At 38.2% G+C, this 26,833-nt stretch overlaps 1 protein-coding gene across 1 annotated transcript; it reads left to right on the top strand.

Annotated features, from left to right (window-relative positions):
• The first annotated feature begins 66 nt into the window (after positions 1 to 66).
• LOC115227016 (sentrin-specific protease 8) lies at positions 67 to 26,436 on the top strand. The gene is made up of 6 exons (XM_029797967.2): positions 67 to 231; positions 13,355 to 13,443; positions 14,286 to 14,394; positions 19,480 to 19,595; positions 20,383 to 20,433; positions 25,153 to 26,436. The coding sequence occupies exons 1-6, from the start codon at positions 113 to 115 to the stop codon at positions 25,314 to 25,316; spliced, it is 648 nt and encodes a 215-aa protein (XP_029653827.1). The 5' UTR covers positions 67 to 112; the 3' UTR covers positions 25,317 to 26,436.
• The last annotated feature ends 397 nt before the right edge of the window (positions 26,437 to 26,833 follow it).

Here is a 26,833-nt window from a genome sequence, read left to right as displayed (position 1 = left end):
CATTCAATTAATTGGTTTAAAAAAGTGCGGCTGCTATAAAAATCTAGACCGGATGTTACGTCAGAGGTGATGTACCTTTCATCCAATGTTGAAGTACCCCATTAGTTGAACGATGGCTGGGGAAACAGATATAGTGTTAAACTATCATAACAGTCTGTTACGGGTATCTGATTACGAGTTACTGGATCCTCCCAACTGGATCAATGATAAAATCATTGAGTTTTGTTTCGAGTAAGTTTATTTTGATTTCTACTCTGCCTTCATTAGAGGGACAGCTCTCTTGTTCTTAATAGTAAAATTATATAACCCAGTTTTTGTTGACATTTATTAACATGATACTTTTTCTCCACGCTTCGTCGACTTTTCATTTTTATATAGTTTAATATTTCTCTCCATGATAACTGCCGATTCAATCCTGAATTTCTGTCCATGCTGTGTAAAGGCGTTACGAACAACAACGTAACGAAAAGTCAAAAGAAAAATAAAGTCAAACATTTATTTATATTTTACACAACTTAGAACAAAATCGGAACATCACTTTATTAAAGAATGCGAGAAAACTAGGGGTAGTCTGCACCAGCAAGAATAAATTTTATAAAGAAGCTTAAAAATAAAGATAGGTTGATGTTCAGTAAGAAGAAATAGTTAAGTCTGAAGGTAAAGATACTCATCAGAATTTTTCTTCTTAAAGGTTTTATCATGTTTAAGGTGTTGAAGCCCTGTAGGCCACGGTACTAGCTGTTTTGTATTTTCTTTAGACCTTCACTAGCTATGCTTTTATTTTTAACAACCAGTATAAATCCAACCATATAAATCCATCCCCCTCGACGCTTCTGCCTTCAATTTCGTGAGATCAGTTATTGTGAATAAAAGTTCTAGTAGTTTTTTGGTTTGTTCTTGTTTAAAATATCATGTTTTTCGCAGGCTGCTGTTACACCTAATATTAATTTTTCAGTCCAGAATGGAAACTATTAGCGAACCACAACGAATAACTAACTAAGAACATGACTTGGATCATGTCATTTTAGTTTCGGTTATTCGTGGTTATTGTTGCGGGAACACACCCACACACGCTCTTTAAACTACAGGAATGTTTTCTTAGGAAAACTAATAATTATCTGCAAATGAATATACTTTTACGAATAAGCAGCTTTATTTACAATATTTCTTTTTATTGGTCACCGATAAAGTTTCAGAATAAATGCTTTTAAAATTAAATACTAACAAAAACAATCAGAACAAATTAAACATGGTCTGTACTGACAAAAATGTGTTGCAAAATTTAACAAGGTCGAGTGTATAAAGCGATTAATCTTAATGTTTTGGACAGACGGTACCAAGTATTTGGTTAGCTGTGAATGAAACTATTAATATCGCCTTTCTTCATAATTTTGGTGTGTATGTATTCACTGGCATTGTTTTTAACTCTTTCAGTTTAGACAACAAATGTAGTATACGTCAATCGTATTAATATTGTTAACTATACAAGGAAATTCTGCAAGATTAATTCTCGTAGAATTTATTTTCTTTCTTAATTTCTATCAATACGCTATTTGTAGCCACAGTTTACTGCTTTCATACGACTCTGAAACTGCCTACTTAAGAATATGTCCCCTATTTTAAGAACTTCGTATTCTAACATGAATCTCTCTCTCTTGGTTTCTTTGAGGAAAATGTCAAGGACGCAATGTTTTTCTATAAGGTGAAAAGTGTTTAGATTTTAAAGAATTTTCATATAAGTTTTAGTTGAAATAGCAATGTTTTCGCAAGTAATTACTATTTTCGAATGTATTTGAGGTTGTTCAAATTAAAACCACAAAACATAAGTTTGTTTGTTTGTAAAATAACAAAACTCGACTTTCACTTTGGCATCAGTATCGCTTTTTACATGTTACATATTTTTTAAATATTTATATTAATGTGATTTTGCTGTGTTTAATTTTTCTTAATTAGAATTTGGCCTTCTTTCGTTACTGTCGAAAGAATGCCTAGAATTTTCCATATTATATTTAGTTCTTTATATAAAGGTAAATAGCCAGTAAGTTATTGACATTTTGGAGGAAGGATATGGAGAACAAAACCGAGGCCAGGGACATTCCACATTTGATAAAATATAGCTGAACGAGAGTCAGTAAAAGACGAGAGTTAGATGGAAACTATACACTAACTTTCGACGGGAGATCTACGTGTTAAATAAACATGGTCAACAACTTTTCTGATGTTGAGAGTAACAACACTGCTTTCACCATATTTGTAGAGAGAAGGGCCCATAGGGAGTGGCATAAAAGAGTGTTTAAAAAATTTTGTTTAGAAGATATGGCTTTATGAAATCGTACAAGTAGTCATTAAGAAGAAACGGTGGTTATTGTTTATGGCTATATCTGTCATCTTTGAGATGTTGGGAGTATGACAGCACGGCAGTTGGCAGAGTCAAAGGAGTTTCTCTTATTGTGAATAGGATACCCTGTAGTATTTTTTAAAATATCAAAATATATTCCCGGAGAGAGAGAGAGAGAAGAGTTTAGTGAGTAAGAGGTCTAATTTTGGAGCACATTTTTCGAGGATAATAGTAGGGACATTGTCAGTGCTTGTAGCCCCCTAAGTTTGAAGTTACCATTAATACTTTCATAAATGGTGAATATATCTGCATGATGGTGAGATTGGTGAAGTGAAGGGTATAGTTTTTATCTGGTATATGCAGTGTGAAGTTGTATACAAAGAAGACAACACATGAAGTGCCTTTTTTTCTTGAGAGAACTGGTAACTCAGCCATCATCAGTGAGAAGTGGGTAAAGATCTTTTTCACAAGGAACCAAAAGAATTACTGTAGCTTGGGAGTCAGGTGAGCTTGATGGGTGTACAATGCACAGAGGCATCTTTGTTGTTCACTTCGTGTGTTTGTGTGTGATGGAAGGCATGTAATTTTCTTCAAGTTGTTGGTCATGTTTTGGGATGTGGAGTGTGAGATGCTTAAGAGAATTGCATAAGTCACCTCTCTAAGTGATTCTGATGGAGTGAATGTATGCATGTGTGTGTGTGTGTGTGTGTGCCAATCATTCAAAGTGGAAGAGGGAGATCCAGGAAGATATGGGACAAAACAGTGAATGACAATCTCAGGACACTGAGCCTTATGGAGAAAATGACAAAGGACCAAGATATCTGGCACCTCTCTGTATTTAAGAAAACCCATCCTTCATAGCAGAATTGTTAATTATTTCTTTATTGCCCACAAGGGGCTAAACATAGAGGGGACAAATGGATTAAGTCGATTACATTGACCCTAGTGCATAACTGGTACTTATTTAATTGACCTCGAAAGGATTTGAACTCAGAACGTAAAGACAGACGAAATACCGCTAAGCATTTCTGCCAGCTCACCGTCTTAATAGCAGAACTGTTAATGCTGCACCCTCTCCTGAAAAGAATTGGCCTGCAAGAGTCCTGTTCCAGTACCATGTAAAAAGTACCCGTGGCAGTGTCATGTGAAAAAGCACTGATGCTAATGGCATGTAATAGCACCTGTGTCAGTGCCATGTAAAAGCATCCAGCTGAAGAAACCATGCCAAATCAGACTGGGGTCTGGTGCAGCTCCCCAGCTTTCCAGCTCTGGTCAAACCTTCCAGTCCATGCCAGTATGGATAACGGACATTAAATGATGATGAATGATTATTTATTATGTACTTATTATATATGATAAAGGGGCTCCAAAAGGGTCTCAGGGAGTAGTGTCCCTGCCTTCCTGAGCTAGTTTTCCTCCACATTTCTTAAAAATCATGGTAGAGGTCTTGGTTTCGAGACCACTCATGTCTAGAAACTGAGGTTGGGGGTAAGCAATGGCATGCTCCCTGTAGAAAATCCAGCTCCAGGAAAGTCTCATGATAGCAAAGGAGAATGGGCACCAGCCAGCCAGCCCAAAGGTTGGGGTGGGCTGCACCTGCCTACCTCAAAAAGGAAGATGCAAATTGTCATCTGGGTTGCGCAAGCATGACTTGCCGTATGATGGCTGAAGGCCTGAGGAAAAGCTTGGGGTGAGGTTGGGAAGCTGGAATGTGGCAGTCTGCGAGAAAGGGCAACTGTGGTATGTGAGAAGTTGAGGAGGAGGAGGGTGGATGTGTGTTGTGTGGAGGGGCCAGGGTGCAAGATTTGTGGGGGTCACAGGAAAAAGGTACAAGTTATGGTGGTCAGGGAAATAGCAAACGGACTGGAGATGTGGGAAATCTTGGTGAAAGAAGAAATCTGTGAGAAGGTGGTGGAGGTCAGGAGAAAGAGTGACAGAGTAATGACAGTAGTGTTAGCATTTGAGGAAGAAGTGGTGAGGGTGATTTGTGGGTATGGTCTGCAAAGTGGAAGAAGGATCGCTGAGAAAGAGCTGTTCTTTGATGAAATGGCAAATGAGTGGGACTTACATAAGGTGGATGAATTGGTTTTTGGTGTGGGGACTTTAATGGACATGTTGGGAAATAGATCCATGGCTTTGAGGGTGTGCATGGGGAAAATGGAATTGGGGAGAGAAATGTAGAAGGAAAGATGCTGTTGAAGTTTTGTGATAAGAAAGAGCTGTGTGTGGTGAACATGTGGTTTAGGAAAACAGAGAAAAAGAAGGCAACTTTCAGTGCAGGAGGGAATGAGACAGAGATTGACTCCGTGTTGGTTTGCAGGAAAAACAGAAAGTATCAGAGAGATGTGAAGACAATACCAGGAGAGTTGCAGCATAAGTTGGTGGTTGCTGACTTGGATAAGAGGAAAGTTAAAAAAGTGTATGAGAAAGAGAATGGTTAAGAGGAGAAAGGTATGGAAACTGAAGTAAGAAGAAACAAGAGCAAGGTTTGAGGAGAGAGTTGAGGAGTTGGTAAGCATTGATGCACTGGATTTGTGAAAGTCTTTTAAAGAAGGGGTATTAAAGGTATGTGACAAAGTGTGGAAGGACGAGAAGTAGGAGAGATCAAGATATGTGGTGGTGGAATGAGGAGGTGAGGGATGTGATAGCGAGGAAAAAAGGAGACACATAAAGTTTTGTGTAATAATAGGACTGAGCAAATGAAAGCCAGGTATAATAACATGAAGAATCATCCAAAGAGGGTGGTTGCAAGATCTATGACAAGAGTGTGTTTAGGTTTATTAAATCAATGAAAAAAGATGGAAGAGATGTTGAGGGAGGGTGTGCTGGATAGAAGAGGAATGCCAGATGATTGGGCACTAAGTGTGGTGGTATCGATCTTTAAGGGGTAGGAGGATGCGATGTATAGGGGACTAAAGTTATTGGAGCATGCAATGAAGGTAGCAGAAAGGGTGTTGGAGAGGAGAATTTGGGAATGGGTGGATGTGGGTGAGATGCAATTTGGTTTTATGCCAGGTAGGGGGACAATAGATGCGGTGTTCATTGTAAGGATATTGCAAGAGGAATATCGAGATAAGGAGAAGGAGTTGCACGTATGCTTCATTGGTCTGGAGAAGGCATTTGATAGGGTCCCAAAGGAGGTGATTGAGTAGGTATTGAGGAAGAGAGGTGTACTAGAAGTAATAGTGAGAGCAGTGATGAGTTTGTATGAGGGGGTAAAGATCAGAGCTGTCAGAGGAGTTTGCAGTGGAAGTTGGTCTGCATCAGGGATCTGTTTTGTCACCGTTGTTGTTTGCAATAGTGGTTGATGTGGTGACGGAGAGTGCAAGAGAGGGATTGATAATGGAGATACTGTATACGGATGACCTTGTTCTCATGAGTGAGACGATGGAGGGATTGAGGGAGAAGTTTTGGAAATGGAAGGAGGTATTTGAAAGTAAGGGTTTGAAGGTAAACCTCAGGAAGACAAAGGTGATGGTGAGCAGGGTGGAAGGAGAAGTATTAGCGAGTAAGGTGGATTCATGTGGTGTATGTGGAAGGAAGGTAATAGCAAATGTGGTGTTGTGTATGAGATGTGAGAAATGGATTCATGGTAGATGTACGAAAATGAAGGTGACCCCAAGACTGGAGGGAGTTTGTTTGTGGAAAATGTGAAAAAGAAGCTGGAGGGCTGGCGGAACTAGTGGAAATGCTGTGACGAGGTGGAAACAGAGGGTTTTGTTATTTGGGAGATAGGGTGGATGTGAAACAGTTGTGACAGCAAGAGCGAGACTTGTCTGAGTGAAGATTAGGGAATGTGGAGCGTTATATGGGAAAAGGTTTTCATTAAAGGTGAAAGGAAGGGTCTATAAGAGAGCTGCAATGCTGTGGGAGTGAGACATGGTGTCTGAGTGGGAGAGAGATGGTAATTTTAAGGACAGAGAGCAATGGTGAGAGAGATATGTGGGGTGAAGCCTTTTGATAAGAGGAGGACTGAGGATTTGATAGGAATTCTGGGGTTGGAGGAATCGGTGGAATGGTTGGCAAGGGCAAATTGAGTGAGGTGGTATGAGAATGTGGTTACAAGTGAGCACAGGTATTCTCTTTGCTTTATCCTTGACATAGCATGGTATCAAAGGATGTGACAGCTGGAGAAGAGTGTGTGTCTCTGTACACACATACACATGCACGCACACACACACACTGTTTCTGTCTATTTAATTCACTCACAAAGTATTGGTTGGCTTGTAATGTAGAAGATGCCACCCCAAGGTGCTGTGCACTGGGACTGAACCTGGAACTAATCAGTTGTGAAGCAAATCTTTTAACTGTACAGCCATGCCTGTACATATTCAATGCCGACATGGGTTCGATGGGTAGTCATAGTTCAAGTTAGTACTTATTTGAAGTTACTTTCCTGGAGGGGTTGGAGGACCACATTTCACTTGTATGTTCCATTTTCAGCATGCATACCCTATCTAAGACCAACAAGATGTCCAGTCTAAAACTGACCACTTCACAGAATGTGCTTGCTACATTTTATTGATCCCAACTTTTAAGAGGTTGCTGTACCCTTTGCAGGATTAAAGGACCCTCTTGATCTTTTCTTCTCTTTGCTTATTTGCCATCCACTTTAGGGTGTACTGGGTACATTTTACCCTGGTACTAGAGAGCAATGACAGAAGAACCAGAATGAATAGGTGAAGAGTGTTCATGCGAATAGAAAAATAGTGTAATTAGGGTGAGAGGATGGTAGAGGAAGGAGTACTGGGAGAGTGAGAGTGCTGGGAAGAGGAATGATAGTAAAGACAATAATGGTAGTGAGTAATTAGACAGTGATGACGGTGCCATGTTTGCTGGTGTGTGTATACACCAAAGTTATACAAAACCCATTTATTATGTAGAGACAGTCACACTCACACAATTACATTTAGATTTGTACTGGGAAGCCTATGTACATGTATACACACATAAACACATACCTTCTCTCTTTCTCATTGTGTCTCGCTTACAACTCATACAGTTGAAGTTACCAAATGCTACCTGCATTATAATAAGCTTTACATGGAATTTTCTGCTTAGCTGAACTCAAATAGAAACTATTAATTGGTTACCACAACATTCCTATAAAAACACACTCTTATCTTTAACCTGATATTAGTGGCACAAAAAGAAAAAAATGTAAGGTATTCCATGTGTGTGTTTGTGTAGGTGTAGCATGGCCAAATGGTTAAACGTTTGCTTCACAATTTTCAAGTGTTGGTTTCAATTCCACTGCATGGCATCTTGGGCAGTCCCAAGGCTATTTTCTATAGCTTTGGGTTGATCCATATTTTGTAAGTAAAATTGGGTAGATGAAAACTGTAGACCATCAGATTGGATTATACCTGTAATTTAAAGATCCAACCTTGTCATATTTTGTTATACTGATTCTACTGCTAAATGACATTAAAGGTATTCATGTCTGTGGAATACTCAGCTACTTGCATGCTAATTCAATCTTGTAATTTGCTTAGCAAAACAACTGAACACTTGTGGTTGGAAATTTTGACTGCGATCCATTTTATATTTTTGAGGTCGTTGCCAGTGCCACTGGACTGACTCCTGTGCAGGTGGCACGTAAAAAACACCATTTTGAGTGTGGCCGTTGCCAGTACCACCAGACTGGCCCACATGCCGGTGGCACATAAAAGCACCCACTACACTCTCGGAGTGGTTGGCATTAGGAAGGGCATCCAGCTGTAGAAACTCTGCCAGATCAGATTGGAGCCTGGTACAGCCATCTGGTTCGCCAGTCCTCGGTCAAATCGTCCAACCCATGCTAGCATGGAAAGCGGATGTTAAAGGATGATATACATCAAAATGGATCAAAGGCCCTTTCCAAGTCATAGGCTTATAAAGCCAGTTTCCTAGATCTACTGAGGGCTACAGATGAAATCTGTGGTTGGTGCAGAGTCCCAGCTAGACCAAGGGTGACATGGTGGTGAAACAAGAAGGTAGGCTGTGCTATAAAAGCAAAGAGACAAGCCTGGAAAAACTAGAAAAATGGTGGAAGCAGAGAATTATATCAAGTAGGCAAAAGGGCAGCTAGGCATCTGGTATATATAGCAAAAGAAGTGGCTGATAAAAAGAGATTTGCAAATGTTCTACCGTGTGAGGTTTTCAGGATTGCAAAGAGTGTATCAGCGAGAATTGAGATGTGATGGGTGAGAAATGTGTGCGAATGGATAATGGTATGCTTGCACTTAGTGATGCATGAAAGTGTCACTATGAAGGGTTACTAAATGTGGAAAATGAATGGGAGAAGAAGAGTCTACCAAATACCGAACCAGCCATTTGAGTTGATAGCAGTCATAATAGATAAGGCTGTAGGATTTCAAGTTTGTGTGTTTTGCACTGATAGGGTGCTACACAATTTCCTCTTTGTTTCTAAAAATATTGATGTAAGGAACAAGAAAGCATCCGAACAATATAACACTCTTTATTCGGGTATATGTACAAAACGTATTGGTAGGGACAATCAGCAATAATGATTATATAACACTATTTGTTCTGTTATATATATAAAAGGTACGTTTGGTCAGTCAGCAACCACGGTTTGGTGTATAAACAGCAAATCTGGAGTTAATCATTCTCTGAAGCCAATAATATAACTTGGAACATCTTGGAGATACAGGTTTGGTAATTAAAACAGCAAAACTGGAGTTAATTAGACATTTGTGAAAATAACTTCACAGAAACTCCAGTAATAAACAGAGCTGGTCAATCCTATGTGTCTGGGACAGGAGCGTAGGCGAACTGCTAGTGAAACACGTCTGCAGTGTTCAATGGCTGCGTCTCGAGTCAGAGACGCAAGCAAGGAAGGCGATAGAACTTTTCCCGCCAGTTTTTAGCGCATGTGCATGAGGGAACTTCAGCAGGCCTTCTAGAAGATTCCAACCCCGCACATGCGTACTGAAGACTCTCAAGATGACGTCACTACAAGGCAATTAAGGACATTGAAGACAGAAAGCCCCTGGGCCATCAGGAATCACTGCTGAGATGGTTAAAATTTCTGGTGGTGTAGGATACAGCTTAGTCATCCGTATAGTTAATCAGGTTATTCAGGAAAGCACAATCCCAATGACTGGTGTAGTAGTATTATAGTTAGCTGCTACAAGGGTAAAAGTGATGCCTAAGATAGAAATAACTACAGAGGCATTAAATTACTAGACCAAGTCATGAAAGTTACTGAGAGGGTTATAGCTCAATTGATTAGAAATAGAATTGAACTAGATGAGATGCAGTTTGGTTTTGTACCTGGGAAGAGTACCACATGCTATCTTCCTAGTAAGATAGCCGCAGGAAAAGTACTTGGCCAAAAGTAAGCCTTTGTTGATCTGGAGAAAGCTTTCGACAGAGTTCCCCAATCTAGTATATGGTGGTCTCTAAGGAAGTTGGAAGAAGAGGAGTGGCTTGTTAGAGCTGTACAAGCCATGTAAATTGGTGCTGTCAGTAAGTGAGAGTTGGCTATGAATACAGTGATGAATTTAGTGTACAGGTAGGGGTTCACCAGAGCTCAGTTCTCGCCCACTCTTATTCATTATAGCCCTCCAGGCCATAACAGGGGAATTCAAAACTGGGTACCCGTGGGAACTGCTATATACTGATGACCTTGCTCTTATTGCAGAATCTTTAGCAGAATTGGAGAAGTGATTCTAGGCATGGAAACAAAACCTGGAATGAAAGGTTTCTTAAAGTTAACCTAGCAAAGACCAAAGTTGTTAGTAAAAAAGAAGATAAAACTCTTTTTCCATCAGGTAAATGACCCTGCTCAATATGTAGGAAAGGAATTGGAAGAAATTCCATTTGCTCTACCTAGTGTAAACTATGGACACATAAGAGGTGCAGCAGAATCACAGGTAGATTAACAGATAAAGTCGTCTTTGTTTGTTGTTGATGTGCAGATGTGCAGGAACTATAAGCACTAAGAGCACATGGGACTTAGATTCTCTCGAATGCCCAGGAGGCTCTCTTGTGGTTGTAGATAGGTTCTGTTACCTAGGTGACCAAATTAGCAGTGGTGGTGGATATTCTGAAAGTATTGTTTCTAGAATGGAGGATGTTCAAAGAGCTATTACCTCTGTTGGCTGCAAAAGGACTCCCTCTCTCAGAGTGAAAGGTAGACTGTATGATGCTTATGTGTGAACAGCTATACTCCATGAGACATAGGCTTTGAATGCGGAAGACCTGCATTGAAAAGTAGCTGTAAAATCTTGTCTGACTATGTATTATCTCATCATCATCATTTTTATGTTAGCTTTTCATGCTGGCATGGATTGAATAGTTGTCACATTCCAAGCCATTTCCTATTTATCGTTACTAGTCTCTTAAATGAACAGGAAAACAGCATCTCATTTGTACATTCCATTATTTGGTTTAGTGTTTATGATTAAATGCTCTTCTTAATACCAACTACTTTACAGAGTGTACTGGGGGGTGGGGGTGGGGGATTTTATTTTGGCACCAACACCATAGACCTTGGCATTTCATTATCTCTATTCATTTGTAATTCAATTTACTGAGTATTGCTGAGGGTATTTTATGGCACCAGCACTGGTGAGGTTGCCTCAAGTTCTGCAAACCCAAAGAGTTTTCACTGCACTATGATATTTTTGTTCATTTAGGGTAAGGTGACCAAGATGGTGGGTAACGAGAGAGAGGGCAATGGCTGGAAAAGAATTAGGGTGAGTGGATGAAGGGAATACCATGGGAGTATGATGGAAATGATTGGGGTAAGAGGGTGGTAGAGATGGTAGTAATGAAAGAGAGCTAGCTACATATTTGCTAGAGTGAGTGAGAGAGAGAGAAGTAATAGAGATGGGTGGTGGTAAGAGAGAATGAGAGTTGACAATAATAAGTGGCTTTGAGGAAAGGGAGTGATGGCTGGCAGCACGGAAAGGATGATGATAAATTATGCTGGATGCAAACCTGATGCAATCCCTCTTATATAGGCATCTCGATGGAGAGAGAGAGAGGTATAGTGCTCAAGATGGTGATAAGGTCAAAATGGAATGCAGACAAGTTCAATGACATCCTTCGTTACATTGGTGACGTGGTACAGTGAATTGAGGAATAGGTGAGGGAAGAGAGGATGAGTGTCAGAGAGATGAAGGGGGTATTGAATAGATCCAGTGTTATCTCTGGTTATGTGGAATGGTGAATACGAGAGATCCACTGCTATTCCTAATTGCACGAGCAGCATGTTACAGAAAATAGAAGAAAGGTGAGAATATGAAAGAGGCAGAGAAAGCAAATGGAAACCTAACTGGGATGTAATGAGCTAGAGACTCAAATACATTATATTTCCAAGCCTCCACAGTACCTATTTCTTTATTACCCACAAGGGGCTAAACATAGAGGGGACAAACAAGGACAGACATAGGTATTAAGTCGATTACATCGACTCCAGTGCGTAACTGGTACTTAATTTATCGACCCCGAAAGGATGAAAGGCAAAGTCGACCTCGGCGGAATTTGAACTCAGAACGTAAAGACAGACGAAATACCGCTTAGCATTTCGCCCGGCGTGCTAACGTTTCTGCCAGCTCGCCGCCTCCACAGTACCTCCATTTTAATGCTCATTCTGGCATGCTTGTATAGGTGGGTCAACTAGGAAAGCTTTTCCCTCTATTGGGTCCACATTGAGAAGACCCTCTTTCTCCCAGACATTTTCCATGTTTAATAACCTTTCATAGCAGCACTTTGGTCTTTTCAGAATCATTAAGTGCAAGTTTACCATTAACCCATTCTCACACACTTCTCACCCACAACATCTTTATTTTCTCTGAAACATTCTTTTGCAGTCCAGAACATCTCATTCCTCTGATCTTCATGCAATAGAACATTGGCAAAATTTCCTATTTGCTTCTCGACTTCTAAATATACTTGCTATCCAACTAAATATACTTGCTATCCTCTAGCTATCTGGTATATTTCTCTATTACTCTCATTCTTTCAATCTTTCCAAGTTTGCTTTTTCACTTTTATAGCTCAGTATATTTCACTGTTCTACCACTGCCTCACCATTGGTCTGGCTGGGACTTTGCACCTACCACAAATTTGGTTTGTAGCTCTTGGTAGGAACTCTAAGCTGTCCTTTATGCTATGTCTTTAACTCCTCCTTTACATCAGAAGCTGTAGCCATAATGTCTCTAAATTCCTGACTGTTTGCTGGGTATTTTGAGTTTCTGTATTTTTCTTTTCCAGACTTGTTTGGTTCTCTGAGTTCTTTCTCTAAATCATCTGTCTATTTGATTTTCTGTGTGCCCACTTTATTGGTAGGCAATCAGGTAGCTGGTTGGTTTCTTGAAGTTAGTGTTGCAGATCATCAACTCATTTATACCACAGAACTTTAGCAGTTGGGGGACTGTTGTCAGTGCCTTAAAGGAAGATTTGTGTGAAAACTTGCCTGTTGGCCGAAGATTCTTGTACATGACTAATTTATTCAATGAATTACAATTTCCTCAATCCCACAAACCATCTACAGCAAGTGGCAGCAAAAAGGGAGAAGAGAGGAAGGGGGGGGGGAAGCTTACAAGCTGGCCAGAAAAGAGGAGAGGGTACACAGCAAGGATTAGTATGTTGCTAAATGTTTCAAAGGTACTTTTTAAATGGGCTGGTTATGTGACACTGGTTTAGGCTATGGCTGTGATCTCACTTTACTTGCTGGGTTTTCTCAATTACAGCATGTCTCCAGAGGTCTCAGAAGCCAAGATAAAAGATAACTTTTGCAGCACTGTACCTTTTTATGAATTAGTTTCATATTATCAATTATATCCATATTATAGATGTGGCTTTTTATGAATTAGTTTCATATAATTAATTATATCCATATTATAGATGTGGCTGATTTCAGATTAAGCTGTCCAACTTTTCTTTTGATTACATTGGTAACAGTTCAATTGAAAATGATGTTTGATTCTAAAAGTGGCAATTTTCTGCCTCTTTCATTGTACAATGCATACCTTTCAAATTTGTTTATTTTACCTATTTCAGGTATTTTGAACGTGAGCAATATCGATACTGTGCAGACCTCCTTGCTTTCATCAGTCCATCTGTCATTCAAGCTATAAAGTTTTATCCACGTAACTATATTTAAAAAAATTTTTATGAACATATACATCACTAGTAGTTTTTTTTTTTTGAATTATTCTTTTTCTTGATGAATTGATGAATATTAAATAACTGCCATAACTTAGCAACTTAAAAAAACAATAAAAACCAATCACTTTTTGAAAGATTATAATGTGGGGAGTGATCTTTTTTTTTTTTTGTTCCTTCTCGAGCCATGCCTGGCTCATAGGGCCAGTTTCCCGGTTTCCTTGGTGTATAGGTTCCTCACCTGAACGGGACGCTGATCCGTCGCAGGTGAGCTGCTAGATGCAGGAGGAAAGAGTGAGAGAAAGTTGTGGCGAAAGAGTCAGCAGAAGTTCGTCATTACCTTCTGCCGGAGCCGCGTGGAGCTTAGGTGTTTCGCTCATAAACAAACACATCGCTCGGTCTGAGATTCGAACCCGCGATCCCTCGACCGCGAGTCCGCTGCTCTAACCACTAGGCCATGTGCCTTCACGGGAGTGATCTAGCTGATAGCTACCTTTGTTTGATATTAATGAATATGAAAAAGCATAAAAAAATGAGTGTGGTAAGTCTTACTAGCTTGGGGGAAAACTTTAGTTTCAAAAAGTATTATCCCATCCAAAGTTAATAAGCTTTATTCTTACCTGCCTTTGTATTTTCAAAACAAAGCATCATTGAATTTAACAGTTTCAGTAAAATACATCAAATGAATCAACAGACTTAGAAAAGTAGTATATTTCTAATTTTCTATTCCTTCAAATACAACAGAAGATTATTATCATTATAATATTTGTCTCACAGATTCCAATCAATATTAGATTTTAATGTATTTTCTTTTTGTATGCTGCAGAACATGAAATGGGAATTTTTCTAGATCCCCTGAATTTGACAGCAAAGCAGTATGTTTTTATGGCTGTCAATGACAACATGGCTGCTTATCAATATGGCGGATCACATTGGTATATTGACTTTTCTTTGTTTTCTTTTCCTTAAAATATTTATCTAATAATTATTTTGTATTATGTGGTGTCTTTGATATTTAATTCTCTTAATTACTACTTTCTAAGTTTAAGCATTTTGACTCTTCTAATCAAAATAAATATGAGAACTTTTGAAGGATGATACATTTTAATATTTTGTTTCTTTATTAAGATGGTAAGCTGGTAGAATTGTTAGCACTCCAAGCAAAATGCTTAGTGGCATTTTGTCTGTCTCTACATTCTGAGTTAAAGTTCCACCAAGGTCGACTTTTGCCTTTCCTCCTTTCAGGGCTGATGAAATATAAGTACCAGTTGATCTCTGGGATCAGTCTAATAGATTTACCCTTCTCCTGAAATTGGTGGCCTTGTGCTAACACTTGAAAATAATATTTTATTTTTCTATTTCCACTTGCTAGAAATTTTATTCTCTCTGTCAGCGCCGCCTTGACTGGCTTCTGTGCCAGTGGCACATGACCTGCTGTGCTTGAGGAGACCTATTGAGTCAAGTACATCAACACCAAAATAAATATCAAAGGGAAATTGTAGTTGTGATACCTGTGCCGGTGGCACGTAAAAAGCACCGTCCAAATGTGGCTGATGCCAGCGCTGCCTTGACTGGCTTCTGTACCGGTGGCATGTAAAAAGTACCAACCGATTGTGGCCGCTGCCAGCCTCCCCTGGCCCCTGTGCCAGTGGCACGTAAAAAGCACCCACTACCTCACGGAGTAGTTGGTGTAAGGAAAGGCATCCAGCTGTAGATATACTGCCAGATCAGACTGGAGCCTGGTGCAGCCTTCTCGCTTCCCAGACCCCGGTTGAACCGTCCAACCCGTGCTAGCACGGAAAACGGACATTAAACAATGATGATGATGATTAATCCCTCACCATATCGCGGTTTATTATTTAAGCTTACGTTGATTCCCCCATAGAGTTGCTTTGCATTTATGATAAAATGAATATAAGAATAATAAGAAAATGCACAGTACTGTTTCCACTTCACGGATTTTCAGCTATCGCAGGGGGTTTTGGAATGTAACACCCACGATAAACAAGGAATTACTGTATATTCCTAGATTAAGGTGTTAATTGCTTATTGATAGGGTTATAAAGAAAATCACATCTGTACAGTATTTTTCCTGCCTTTCAGCATTGGTGCCAATAATCCTAATTGAAATGAAGCCAAGATATTTCAGCTCATTCCGTTTTATGGTGGAAAATGACAGTAGAATCTTTGTATTAAATCTATATCATGGTTTAATACTAGTCTTCTCAATTTTTATTTTTTCAAATGGATCAAGCCCTAGTAATATTAAGGCATTATTTATATCCAATGAATGCTGTAGATTGTGAAAAACAATTCACTAAAAAGGTTTGAAAGTGACTCTAAAAAAACTGAAGAATGTTCACGTTCTTAACATAATGTGGCTTCTGGCTGTGTTGTATTGATCATTAGATGATGGAATGGTATCATATCTATTTGCTATTCTAGTCATAAAAATATTTATTTTGAGTTTGAATCAATTAGAAATTTTCCTTTTGACTAGGAAACAATTTTGTGAATTAAAACGTTTTTTTTTTACCATTTTGGAATAAGGAATGTTCCAAATATAATAATTATTAATGACTTTGGCACAAGTCACATATTTTGGGGAAGGAACTATCTAAAGTTGAACTATTATAATATTGATACTTTATTGATCTAAGAATGCATAACAAATTTTTTTTTGTGTTGCACCTGAGCACAATAATTTCATTATTATAACAAAATCAAAACTCAACAGGATTTTAACTCAGCGTATAAAGGGACATAACTATTGTAAACATTGCAAGACTAATCTATTGCTCGACCAATAATGCCATTTACCACAATTTAGCCAAATGCAACAATGAGATGAATTAATGTAAGGAGTTATGTTAGGGATATCATTTCTGATTTCAATCAGCATGATAGCTTTTGAGGAGCAGGGAAAAGATTAGAGTAATTTTCTAAAACTGTTCAGAAATAGAGAGAAGGTATATATATATATATATAGGAATATTTATGAAAAACAAATGATGCATATTCAGCCGACTGTATAAAACCTGTACAAATATAACCAAAATATATGATTTCAAAGTCCCTTCTTTACTCATTGAATTAATTTTGTGCTAGAGTTATTAAGGCAAATACATTTTTAATTGAAATTATAACATGTTTAATGTGAAGTATATTTGCCATCTAAATGTGGCTAACCACTAAGGGTGGATGTTACTGTAGCTTGTAGCCCCAGGAGAACATCTCCAGCTGGCTATTGACACACTTTCTGTATCCGGAAACCCGGGTCTGTGTGTATCATGTCAGGTCGACGATGGGAAAGATGGCTTCCCTTTGCAAATACCGATAGGGCACAGAAAGTGTGTTAATAGCCAGTTGGAGAAGATGTTCTCCTGGGGCTATAAATTACAGTAACATCCACCCTTAGAGGTTAGCCACATTTAGATGGCAAATATACTTCATGTTGTCATGCAGTTACTTTTTATACCTCGTTCAGAGATTTATAAAACTGGCTCGAATTTTATGCCTCTGGAGATGTGGACACTATACTCCAGAACATTCTGAATTCAATATGGGCGGCATGTGCAGCATCAGTACCATGCAAGCACAAAAAAACACCCAATAGTGCAATTTGGGAGACGGCAGCAGTCCGACTTTCCAGGAAAGAACGCCGTAATGCTGAACAGGAATACAAATTGCACAAATCAGAGAGCAACAGGAATAGGTCAGCGCAATAGGTCAGCCAACCACCTCAAGCAGGTGACAAAAAGGTAGTGCTTGAATTTGAACAACGCATTGCAACCAACCCTGACAGCAAAGTGTTCTGGAAGTATGTGCACTCAAAGCAGAGACGTCACTCTCCAGTTGGTCCCCTTCGCAATCCCCACACATGACAGATTACTGGCAATGCAGAAATCATTGCTGGATGCTATGCTGACATCTTTACTGTCGAAGACTAAAATGTTCCATCTTCATCACCACTGACATTGGACTCTATATCTACTATGCAATTTACACCAGCAATGCTACAACGCCACCTTAAGAATGAACGCAACTATGCCTCTCCTGGTCTCGATGGTGTTACATACCTACTTCTTAAACGCAGTGGGTACTTTCTTCTAAGCCAACTTTCTCTATTCTTCCAATTCTGTCTTGACAATGGTGTTACTCAGAGCAGTGGAAAACTGCCAGTGTTATCCCTCTGTTCAAAAAAGGTGACCGCACATCACCTGTCAACTATCGCCCCGTTAGTCTTACTAGCTGCATCGCCAAACTGATGGAATCCTGTATCAGGGAAACCCTCTGGAACTTCTGGAAGTCTCACAGCCTCATCCAGCCGTCACAATTGGATTTATTCCTAACTCCAGCTGCTGTAATCAACTTATCGAGTTTCTTGAGGATGTTACCCAAATCACTGATCGTGGATCCTGGGTGGATGTTGTTTACCTGGACTTTGCTAAGGCTTTTAACTCTGTGCCACACAAAAGACTTATGGTGAAGCTCTCTGCGTTGGGCGTAAGAGATGAACTCTATAACTGGTTGAAGTCCTTTATTTTCGGCCGAAAAGGGGTTGTCACAGTTCTAGGACAGCACTCTTCACCCTATGAGATGACATCTGGTGTACCACAGGGATCCCCTTTTATCATATGTTAATGACATAGATGCCAACTTAAAGAATGTCACAGTGCTGAAATATGCAGATGACATCAAGCTGTACCTCGAAATGAAGAGGTCAGATCCTGTACACTATAGATCTCTATTGCAAGCAGACCTGGACACAATGCAGCAGTGGATCATGGACTGGCAACTCAAGCTGGCTGTGGACAAATGTACCACCATGCATTTTGGGAGGAGAAACCCAGCGTCCACCTACTCCCTCCACAACGCTAATCTCAAAAAGTCTTCATGTGAACGTGACCTGGGTGTTATTGTCGACAGTGATTTGCGTTGGACAAAACACATCGCTAAAATTGTCAAGAAGGCTGAGGGTGTCTTGACATCACTCACCAAACCCTTTGTGAGCCGCTCTCCGACTATCTATCTGCAGCTTTATATAGCTATGGTAAGACCTCACCTGGAATTTGCATCACCAGTCTGGAATCCCTATCTTGCCCTGGATATCAATCGTCTGGAAGTCGTTCAGCGACGTGCAACCAAAAGAATACCCTCCATCAGGTTTTGCCATATTCTGAATGCCTTACTTCCCTGTGCATGGACACATTGAAACTCCGATGTCTGGCAGCTGACTTGGCAGACACCAATAAAATTATTAACCATCTTACAAACAATAACTCTGAGCACCTTTTCAAACTCCACCTGTGTAACACCCATGGACATATTTACAAAGTCAGAAAACAGCACAGCTCCCATGACTTTAGGAAACATTTTTTCACGCTAAGAGTTACTGAAGCATGGAACAGACTGCCGGCATCAGTTGTTAATTGTCGGAGCACTGCATCCTTCAAAACATACATGCTTTCTGAGATTCGCCAACACTACACCTGATATTCTCCCCTCCATACACACACAAGCATGTATCTGACTCATACATTGTTTGCTTTCCAGACATTTGTACACTACTGCATATACTCTATACACACTTTCTGACAAGTTGTGGTGCACCTGAGCACTGTATACAATAATTTCATTATTATTATTATTATTATTGCTTATAACATTTTAACTGTTTCTTTATTTATTTATATTAGCCTGTAATGGTTTGTTTCATTTGTGTTTAGTACTGCTGTGAATAATCTGACTAGATCATCATAGCTGAAATGCCATTGATTATGGTTTGGTCAATCATCATTGATTTTAGGCTAAACAACAACAGGCAAAATAAAATGAAAGAAATAACAATATGTTAACTTTCATCAATAAAAAGAAAAAAACTAAAAATCTTTTTAAACATATCAAAAACAAAAAAAAGTAATGATTTGGTTCTTTAAACCCCATATAAAGAAATTATTTTGTATGTACAACTGTTTAGTTTTAGGAATTTTAATTTATAAATTTTTTATTATTTGTAGGAGTTTGTTGATGTATAATGGACTCAGAAATGCATTTTATCATTACGATTCTATGTCTCCATCAAATACGTCTATTGCTGAAGATTTATGTCACAAAATACAGACTAATATGAATGGTAAGAATATCCAGAGTTTAAACTGTTTAATTAGTGTAATATAAGGTGATTTGAAGTCCTTGTTAGCCATGGTAGAATTTCACAAAAAAAAAATTATTTGAAAAAAATTCATCAAAATTAAATTTTCTGTTCTGTTAATGTATCATAATCTATTTTATTTTATACCATTTATTCAACACTGGTTCTTAATGGTTGTGAAATATGAATGATGCAAAATTGTTTTGAGAAAGATTCACTGGAGATAGGAATGAGACAGTTATATGCAGCTGTTTGGATGCTGACTATTAAGCAAGGCAAAATGGACATTCAACCTGTTTTTGGCACTAGAAGCAAACACACACACATACAGGTGTGCATAGAAACACACATATAGATAGACAGGAGAGAGAGAGAGAGAGATTACATTTACATAGAAACATAACTAGATGCTCATACACATAGCGAGAGTTCAGATGGGATGAGAGAAACATTAAAACACCTGATGTTAGCATTAAATCAGCTATACCAAATTAAGTGGTGACAAAATGTTTCATACTCACTGGAAACATTACCCTGATCTTCGGGAGGTTAGACACATTCAGTGTTTCCAAAGTTTGTTTATAAAAATATCTGGTTTTAAAATTCATAAGATCTTTTTAAAAATAATGTTGACCATGTTTATGAGTTTTAAATATCACACTTTTCATTTCTATACAGAAAGGAAAGCATTCTGATTTATTTAAATTGTTTTCAGTAAATTGATTTCCTAATTCATATTTTATTTCTTATCATTTGTTTCATGTAAAAGCTGACAAAAAGGCCACATTTAAAGAAATGGATTGTCCACAACAAGAAAACGGTAATTAATTTTTCTTCTTTTAATAATAATGAGCTTATTATATATAGTCCCCAAGTGCACTACAACTCACCAGGAAGGGAAAAAGAGGAGAGAGAAAGCAGCAATAAGCTCACTGAAGCTCTGGTGTCTGGCGATGGACTTGGTAAACACCCACAAAGTTATCAACCACCTCACCAACAACAACACTGAACACCTTTTTGATCTCCATGTGTCCAACACACGTGGACATGCCTACAAAGTCAGAAGACAGCACAGCTCCCATGACTTTCGGAAACATTTTTTCATGCTCAGAGTTGCTGAAGCATGGAACAAACTGCCTGCGTCAGTTGTTGACTGCCATGACACTGCATCCCTTAAGGCCCTCATGCTTTCCGAAATCCGCCGAAACTACACCTGATTGTCCCCCTTCCATACTCATACACATATGTGTATGTCATGACTCATGCACTGTTCTTTTCCTGATGCTTGTACATTACCCTATGTACTATACATACACTTTAGATGAGTTGTAGTGCACCTGAGCACTGTAAACAATGTTTTATTATTATTATTATAAAAAAAGAGAGACGGCAATGAAAGCTAGAACTACATGCATAGTATTCAGATAAAACACAATACTACAGAAGAGTGAACACTAAAAGAACTATAAAGAGTGTGGGTGCATAGGAATGTCAAGAGTAATGTTGGGGAATTTCAGGAAGAATGGAAATTTTTAAAAGATGCAGTGTCCTCCTAGTTAACAGATGTGTGTAGTTTATTCATGTTACAACAATGCTGAACCTAGAAAAATGTTTATGAGAGTCAAGGGTGCTGTGCTGTTTTTTTTTTTTTTTGGTTTTATACACTTGCCCATGAGTGGTTGAGGTATTGAATTTAAAATGTTGTTGGTGAAATGGTGGATACTAAGACACTTTCAGTTTTTTTGATGATTTTAAAAATGTGGTTCATCCAACACAGATCATTGTTTACTACAATGCCAAGGTTATGTTAACCAGTAGACTTCTTAAGTTGGTGTTATAGAGTGAGTTGATAAATTCCTGGTTTTCATTCTCAAAATGTATAGTGGTACATTTGACTGCAACTAGCCTGAGCTGCCAGTCAGCAAGCCATTGTTGCATTGTATCTAGGTTAAATTGTAGAAAAGATCTTTTGCATATAGGATCTGTTATTTTTATCTCAAGGTACAGCTTAATGTTGTCTGCTTATTTTAACACAATAAGTTGCTTCAAGTTAGCATCTGTTTCATTGATGTATGCAACAAATGACAAGGGACCAATAACCGATCCCTGTAGGGCACCATATGTCGTTGGATAAGGTGCAGAATGTTTTCTTCTTACAGTGATTACCACTTTTCTTCTGTCAATGAAGGACCTAAGTTATGAAGAGTAGTCTTCCAGCCCATTGCAAAGAGCTATGCCATGAGTTGTTTGTGTAGCACAAAATGAAAGGCTTTAGTGAAGTCAAGATAGATAACATCCACACCCAAGAGCTGCCATCTGTGATTCTAGTGATGTCTTCAAGAAATTCAATGAGTTGGCCACAGCAGCTGGAGTTAGAGATAGATCCAAAGTTTGAGGACCAAATAAGGTTATGAGAGTTCCAGAAGCTCCAGGCTGTTTCTCTGACGCAGGGGCCTCCATCATTTTGATAATACAACTTGTGAGGCTGACTGGATGGTAATTGACAAGGTGATGTATACCTACCTATTTTGAACAAAAGGGATAACACTGGTAATTTCCCACTATTCTGGGCTGGGATAATGCAGTTATTAAGGCAGAATTGGATAAGTAATTTTATTGTTGACAATCAGCTAACATGGATTTGAAAAAAAGTCTTTCTCACCCATCTTTTATACAAGGCTTTGCAGAACTTAGAGCATGGTGTCATTGATGAAACCAATATGAACTGCAGCCTTACTGGTCAAACCCCAAAGTAGAAAATGATACTTTTTAATGCCAGTTATGTGCCTGTCTAAAATCACTACAATTAAGACTCTAGGGAAGCTAAAAATACATTTATCCAGTTCATTGTTTCTCCATGCTCCTCTCCTCCCTTACCTCCATTCTCCTTGTCCGACCATAATTCTGATCTTTCAGCAAACACATCACTAATTTGAGACAATTTTTCTTTTTCTGCTTAACCTAAATAGGTTTTTTTTTTGACAACACCTCTGCTGCAAAGACCAAACATCCCTAACTACTAGATCTCCAAATCTCTCTACACAGTTACCTTATCTCTTACATTGGTCCTTTAATTTCTTGAATTGCTAACTTCTTCAAATTTATTAGTCTTTACCTCCACTGTTAAATCCAACTGTGGTTTACAAACTGGCTGTTATCTGAAAACAAGAAGCCCCCAAAATAGATACTGTTCTAAAAAAAAAAACAAAAACTATTCAATTTTAAACTCTCAGACAAGTCTCTGTGGTTAGAACATTTGAAGTATAGTGATGTAGTTCAGATCCAGCCCCACTACTTAGTGTCATGGGCAGCTGTTTTCTATAATAGCCTTGGAACAGCCAACGCCTTGTGAGTGAAATTTGATGTACAAAAACTATGCCAAATGAAACCCTTGAAAATCACTTGTTACTCGTATCATTTTTCAGTTAGGATGAGATTATCTATGCAGCTGCATGTTTTTTTGGTTTGAAACGGTTGCTTGTAGAATTGGATAGTTCTCTAGTATCTACTTTTGGAATTCATTGGTTTAAGATATCAAGTATGTAGTCTGCACTGCATTCACCAGTGGTGATAAAGACTAGAGAATTTAAAGCACTTGGCAAGTAAAAAAAAAAATTAAAGAGCCAGTGTAGAAGATAAGGAGAGGGCTGTTATTGAGTGTATAGATCTGGGTCCTAGCAGGTAGAAATAGTTTGGTCTGTGCAGAAGAGATGCCAGGCTGAGCAGAGAAGGAAAGAAAGGTGTCCAAAATAAGTGATGAGTTTAGTGAGGGGCCAGAACTACAATTGGATAGGGAGAATTTTGTGGTTATTCTAACACTGAATTGGATGAAAGTATTTTTACATTCCATAATGGTATAATTGTAGAGATTTCAGATAAATTATTAATAGTTACTGGTCAACAATGACAGTTCCTTGACTTTGAAAACTTTACTTTTGGGCTTGGTTAGCAATACAGTATTTCATATCAGTGCTATCAAGGATATTCGGTTCTAACATCTGCAAAGCCTAGGATAAAAAAATTTCTGAGAATGAGCTTTGACAGCAATTCCTGTGAACTGAATGTGTGTATGTGTATGCATGCATATGTGTGTGTATTTATATTTGCTTGCTTGCATTTGTTGACAAAGAATTGTTGCAGCAAGCAAAAATACCTTTCAGTTTCAAGCTACATTTTTTTTAATGTCCCACTTTGTCTGGTAGACTCTATTTCAACCATTTCCAAATTGATTAAATAAGCACAAGACTAAATGCTTGGGTTGATGTAATCAACCTATTTCTTTACTACCCACCAGGGGCTAATTTATCGACCCCGAAGGATGAAAGGCAAAGTCGACCTCGGCAGAATTTGAACTCAGAAAGTAAAGACAAATGAAATACATATTTCTTTACTACCCACAAGGGGCTAAACACAGAGGGGACAAACGAGGACAGACAAACGGATTAAGTCGATTACATCGACCCCAGTGTGTAACTGGTACTTAATTTATCGACCTCGAAAGGATGAAAGGCAAAGTCGACCTCGGCAGAATTTGAACTCAGAATGTAACAGCAGACGAAATACATATTTCTTTACTACCCACAAGGGGCTAAACACAGAGGGGACAAACGAGGACAGACGAATGGATTAAGTCGATTACATCGACCCCAGTGTGTAACTGGTACTTAATTTATCGACCCTGAAAGGATGAAAGGCAAAGTCGACTTCGGCGGAATTTGAACTCAGAACGTAAAGACAAACGAAATACATATTTCTTTACTACCCACAAGCAGCTAAACACAGAGGGGACAAACGAGGACAGACAAATGGATTAAGTCGATTACATCGACCCCAGTGTATGACTAGTACTTAATTTATCGACCCCAAAAGGATGAAAGGCAAAGTTGACCTCGGCAGAATTTGAACTCAGAATGTAACAGCAGACGAAATACAGCTACGCATTTCGCCCGGCGTGCTAACGTTTCTGCCGGCTCATCAATCAAAACTGTAAAAGTTGTGCCTGAGTATAGCTGCAGTCCAGTGAAAGAATACAAGAATCTCATACTTTACACGATTTATTCACTTATGACTTTATTTGGAGCCTGATAAATAATGTTAATCCTTAATTAGCTGGGAATCTATTTGCAAAAGAACACTTGTATTTGAAATGTATTCATTGTTAATCGGTTTAATTTATAATTATGACTCTACATCCTATAATTTAATATTCACTATAAGTTAACCTAACATTAAAAACTTTTTGTGATGCAAAACTTAAAAAAATATTCAAATATTTAAAAATTGTATTCTAAATATAAAGAACTTTGATTTCTTCTGTTAATGATAAAAAGAAAATTTCCTACACCATGTGAATCCACACTAATAAAGCATGTAATTTAAGAAATGGTTATTTCCAAATTGCTAATGTAAAACAAAATTAGGAATACATAACTGACAGCATTCAGAAATTCTACTATTTATGGCTTTTTATATTGCTTCTTGAATTGTTGTTGTGATGCACACTTTTATTTATATATTTCATTATTAATTTTAACTTCAGGTTATGACTGCGGAGTCCATGTGATAGCAACATGTGAACATCTGGTTCGTCAGAATATCGAAGCTTACTCTGTTCCTCTCGAGTGTAGTATATCCGCTAAACAAATACAGAAAAAACGACAAGAAATCAAAGATCTGATCCGCTCATTGAAAAAATGTTCTTAGTTTACAAAGCATTTAATTTGGACTTTTTGTTTTGAATCTCTTTGATTTCATTGATCATACTCTTTTGCTGATATTTCAAAGACTTTGTCAAAAATATTCAACCATTCAGTATTGTGGGATTTAGAGGGATAAAATCCACACGGGAAAACAAAATGATGTAATTCTGAAGGATTACTTATCAAATTACCACACTTGTTATTTTTAGCTTTGTTTTATTTCCCATCTCTTTCTAAGTCACTGATGCTTATCAGACCAATACTTCTAAGATCTGAAAATATTTTTTATGTATTATATTCTGTGAATATAAGTAAAAAAAAAACAAGGATTTTGCAAGAAGAACAGTAAATATTACTATTGCTCCCAATTTATACATGATGTAATATCTCAAAAAAAACAAAACATTTCATATGAATTTAATTTGAGGGTTAAATGTTTTATACAAAAAAAGGTGAGATTTGTGGATTTGTTTTTTTTTGGTTTCTTACTTTCCTTCTTTTATACAGTGGAGACATGCAAGTCTTGTCTACATTAACAGATACGATAACTATACATATTAAGAAAACATTATTGCACCCATTAAGCATAAACAGAATACTCTTAGAATACTCATTATTGCTACAAATACCACTACTGAAGACCCATACTCAACTGCATCACAAAGTTTAACCTTTTTTCTTCAGGGCTTACTCCCCGGCTCACACTAAATCCACTACAAAACTCCAGTGAGACCCACAATTGATTAATATTGCTACAAAAGCATCCAAGATTACATCTGAAGAATGGCACTCAACTAATTAGCATGAAGTCACTCACCAACGCACACTGACCTTTCTCCCACATGTGTGTCCTCTCTCTACCCTTTCTATTACACTACAGTGGCCCCTGTTCATTAGAGTTGTCTGGTCTCCTGTTACCTTCACTCTTGCTCTCCTGGTTCATTCATCTCCCTTTCTCTCATGACCTATAATGTGTCCACCTTGTAAACAGACTTAGAAATGTTCGAAAGAACCATTAATCATGTTGGTTTCAATAGTCTCAGGAAGCTTGTAAAGGTTATGGGCACAGCCCTTTCTTCCAAATTGATTGAATAAAAAAAAAACATGTCTGTTTAGGAAAATTCTTTTATTCTTTCAAAATAGAGTTTTCATTATTAAATTATTCTCAATGAAGAGGAGTAAAAGAAAAAAAAAGACAGAGGCACAGGAGTGGCTATGTACTAAGTAGCTTGCTTACCAACCACATGGTTCTGGGTTCAGTCCCACTGCGTGACACCTTGGGCAAGTATCTTCAACTATAGACTTGGGCTGACCAAAGCCTTGTGAGTGGATTTGGTAGATGGAACTGAAAGAAGCCCGTCGTATATATGTATATATATATATATATATATATATATATATATATGTGTGTGTGTATGTGTGTGTGTGAGTGTGTGTGTGTATATGTTTGTGTGTCAGTGTTTGTCCCCCCGAACATCACTTGACAACCAATGGGGGGGTGTTTACGTCCCTGTAACTTAG

The sequence above is a fragment of the Octopus sinensis genome, linkage group LG2 (assembly GCF_006345805.1).
Source record: "Octopus sinensis linkage group LG2, ASM634580v1, whole genome shotgun sequence".
Lineage (NCBI taxonomy): Eukaryota > Metazoa > Mollusca > Cephalopoda > Octopoda > Octopodidae > Octopus > Octopus sinensis.
Note: the sequence above shows the minus strand (reverse complement) of the source record. Positions and strands in the feature narration are given on the sequence as shown.

Excerpts from the sequence above, each read along its gene's own strand:
- LOC115227016 (XM_029797967.2), top strand. The coding sequence starts at position 113 with ATGGCTGGGGAAACAGATATAGTGTTAAACTATCATAACAGTCTGTTA. Across the intron at positions 13,444-14,285 it reads AGCTATAAAGTTTTATCCAC|AACATGAAATGGGAATTTTT; the intron begins GTAACTATATTT and ends TGTATGCTGCAG. Across the intron at positions 19,596-20,382 it reads AATACAGACTAATATGAATG|CTGACAAAAAGGCCACATTT; the intron begins GTAAGAATATCC and ends TTCATGTAAAAG.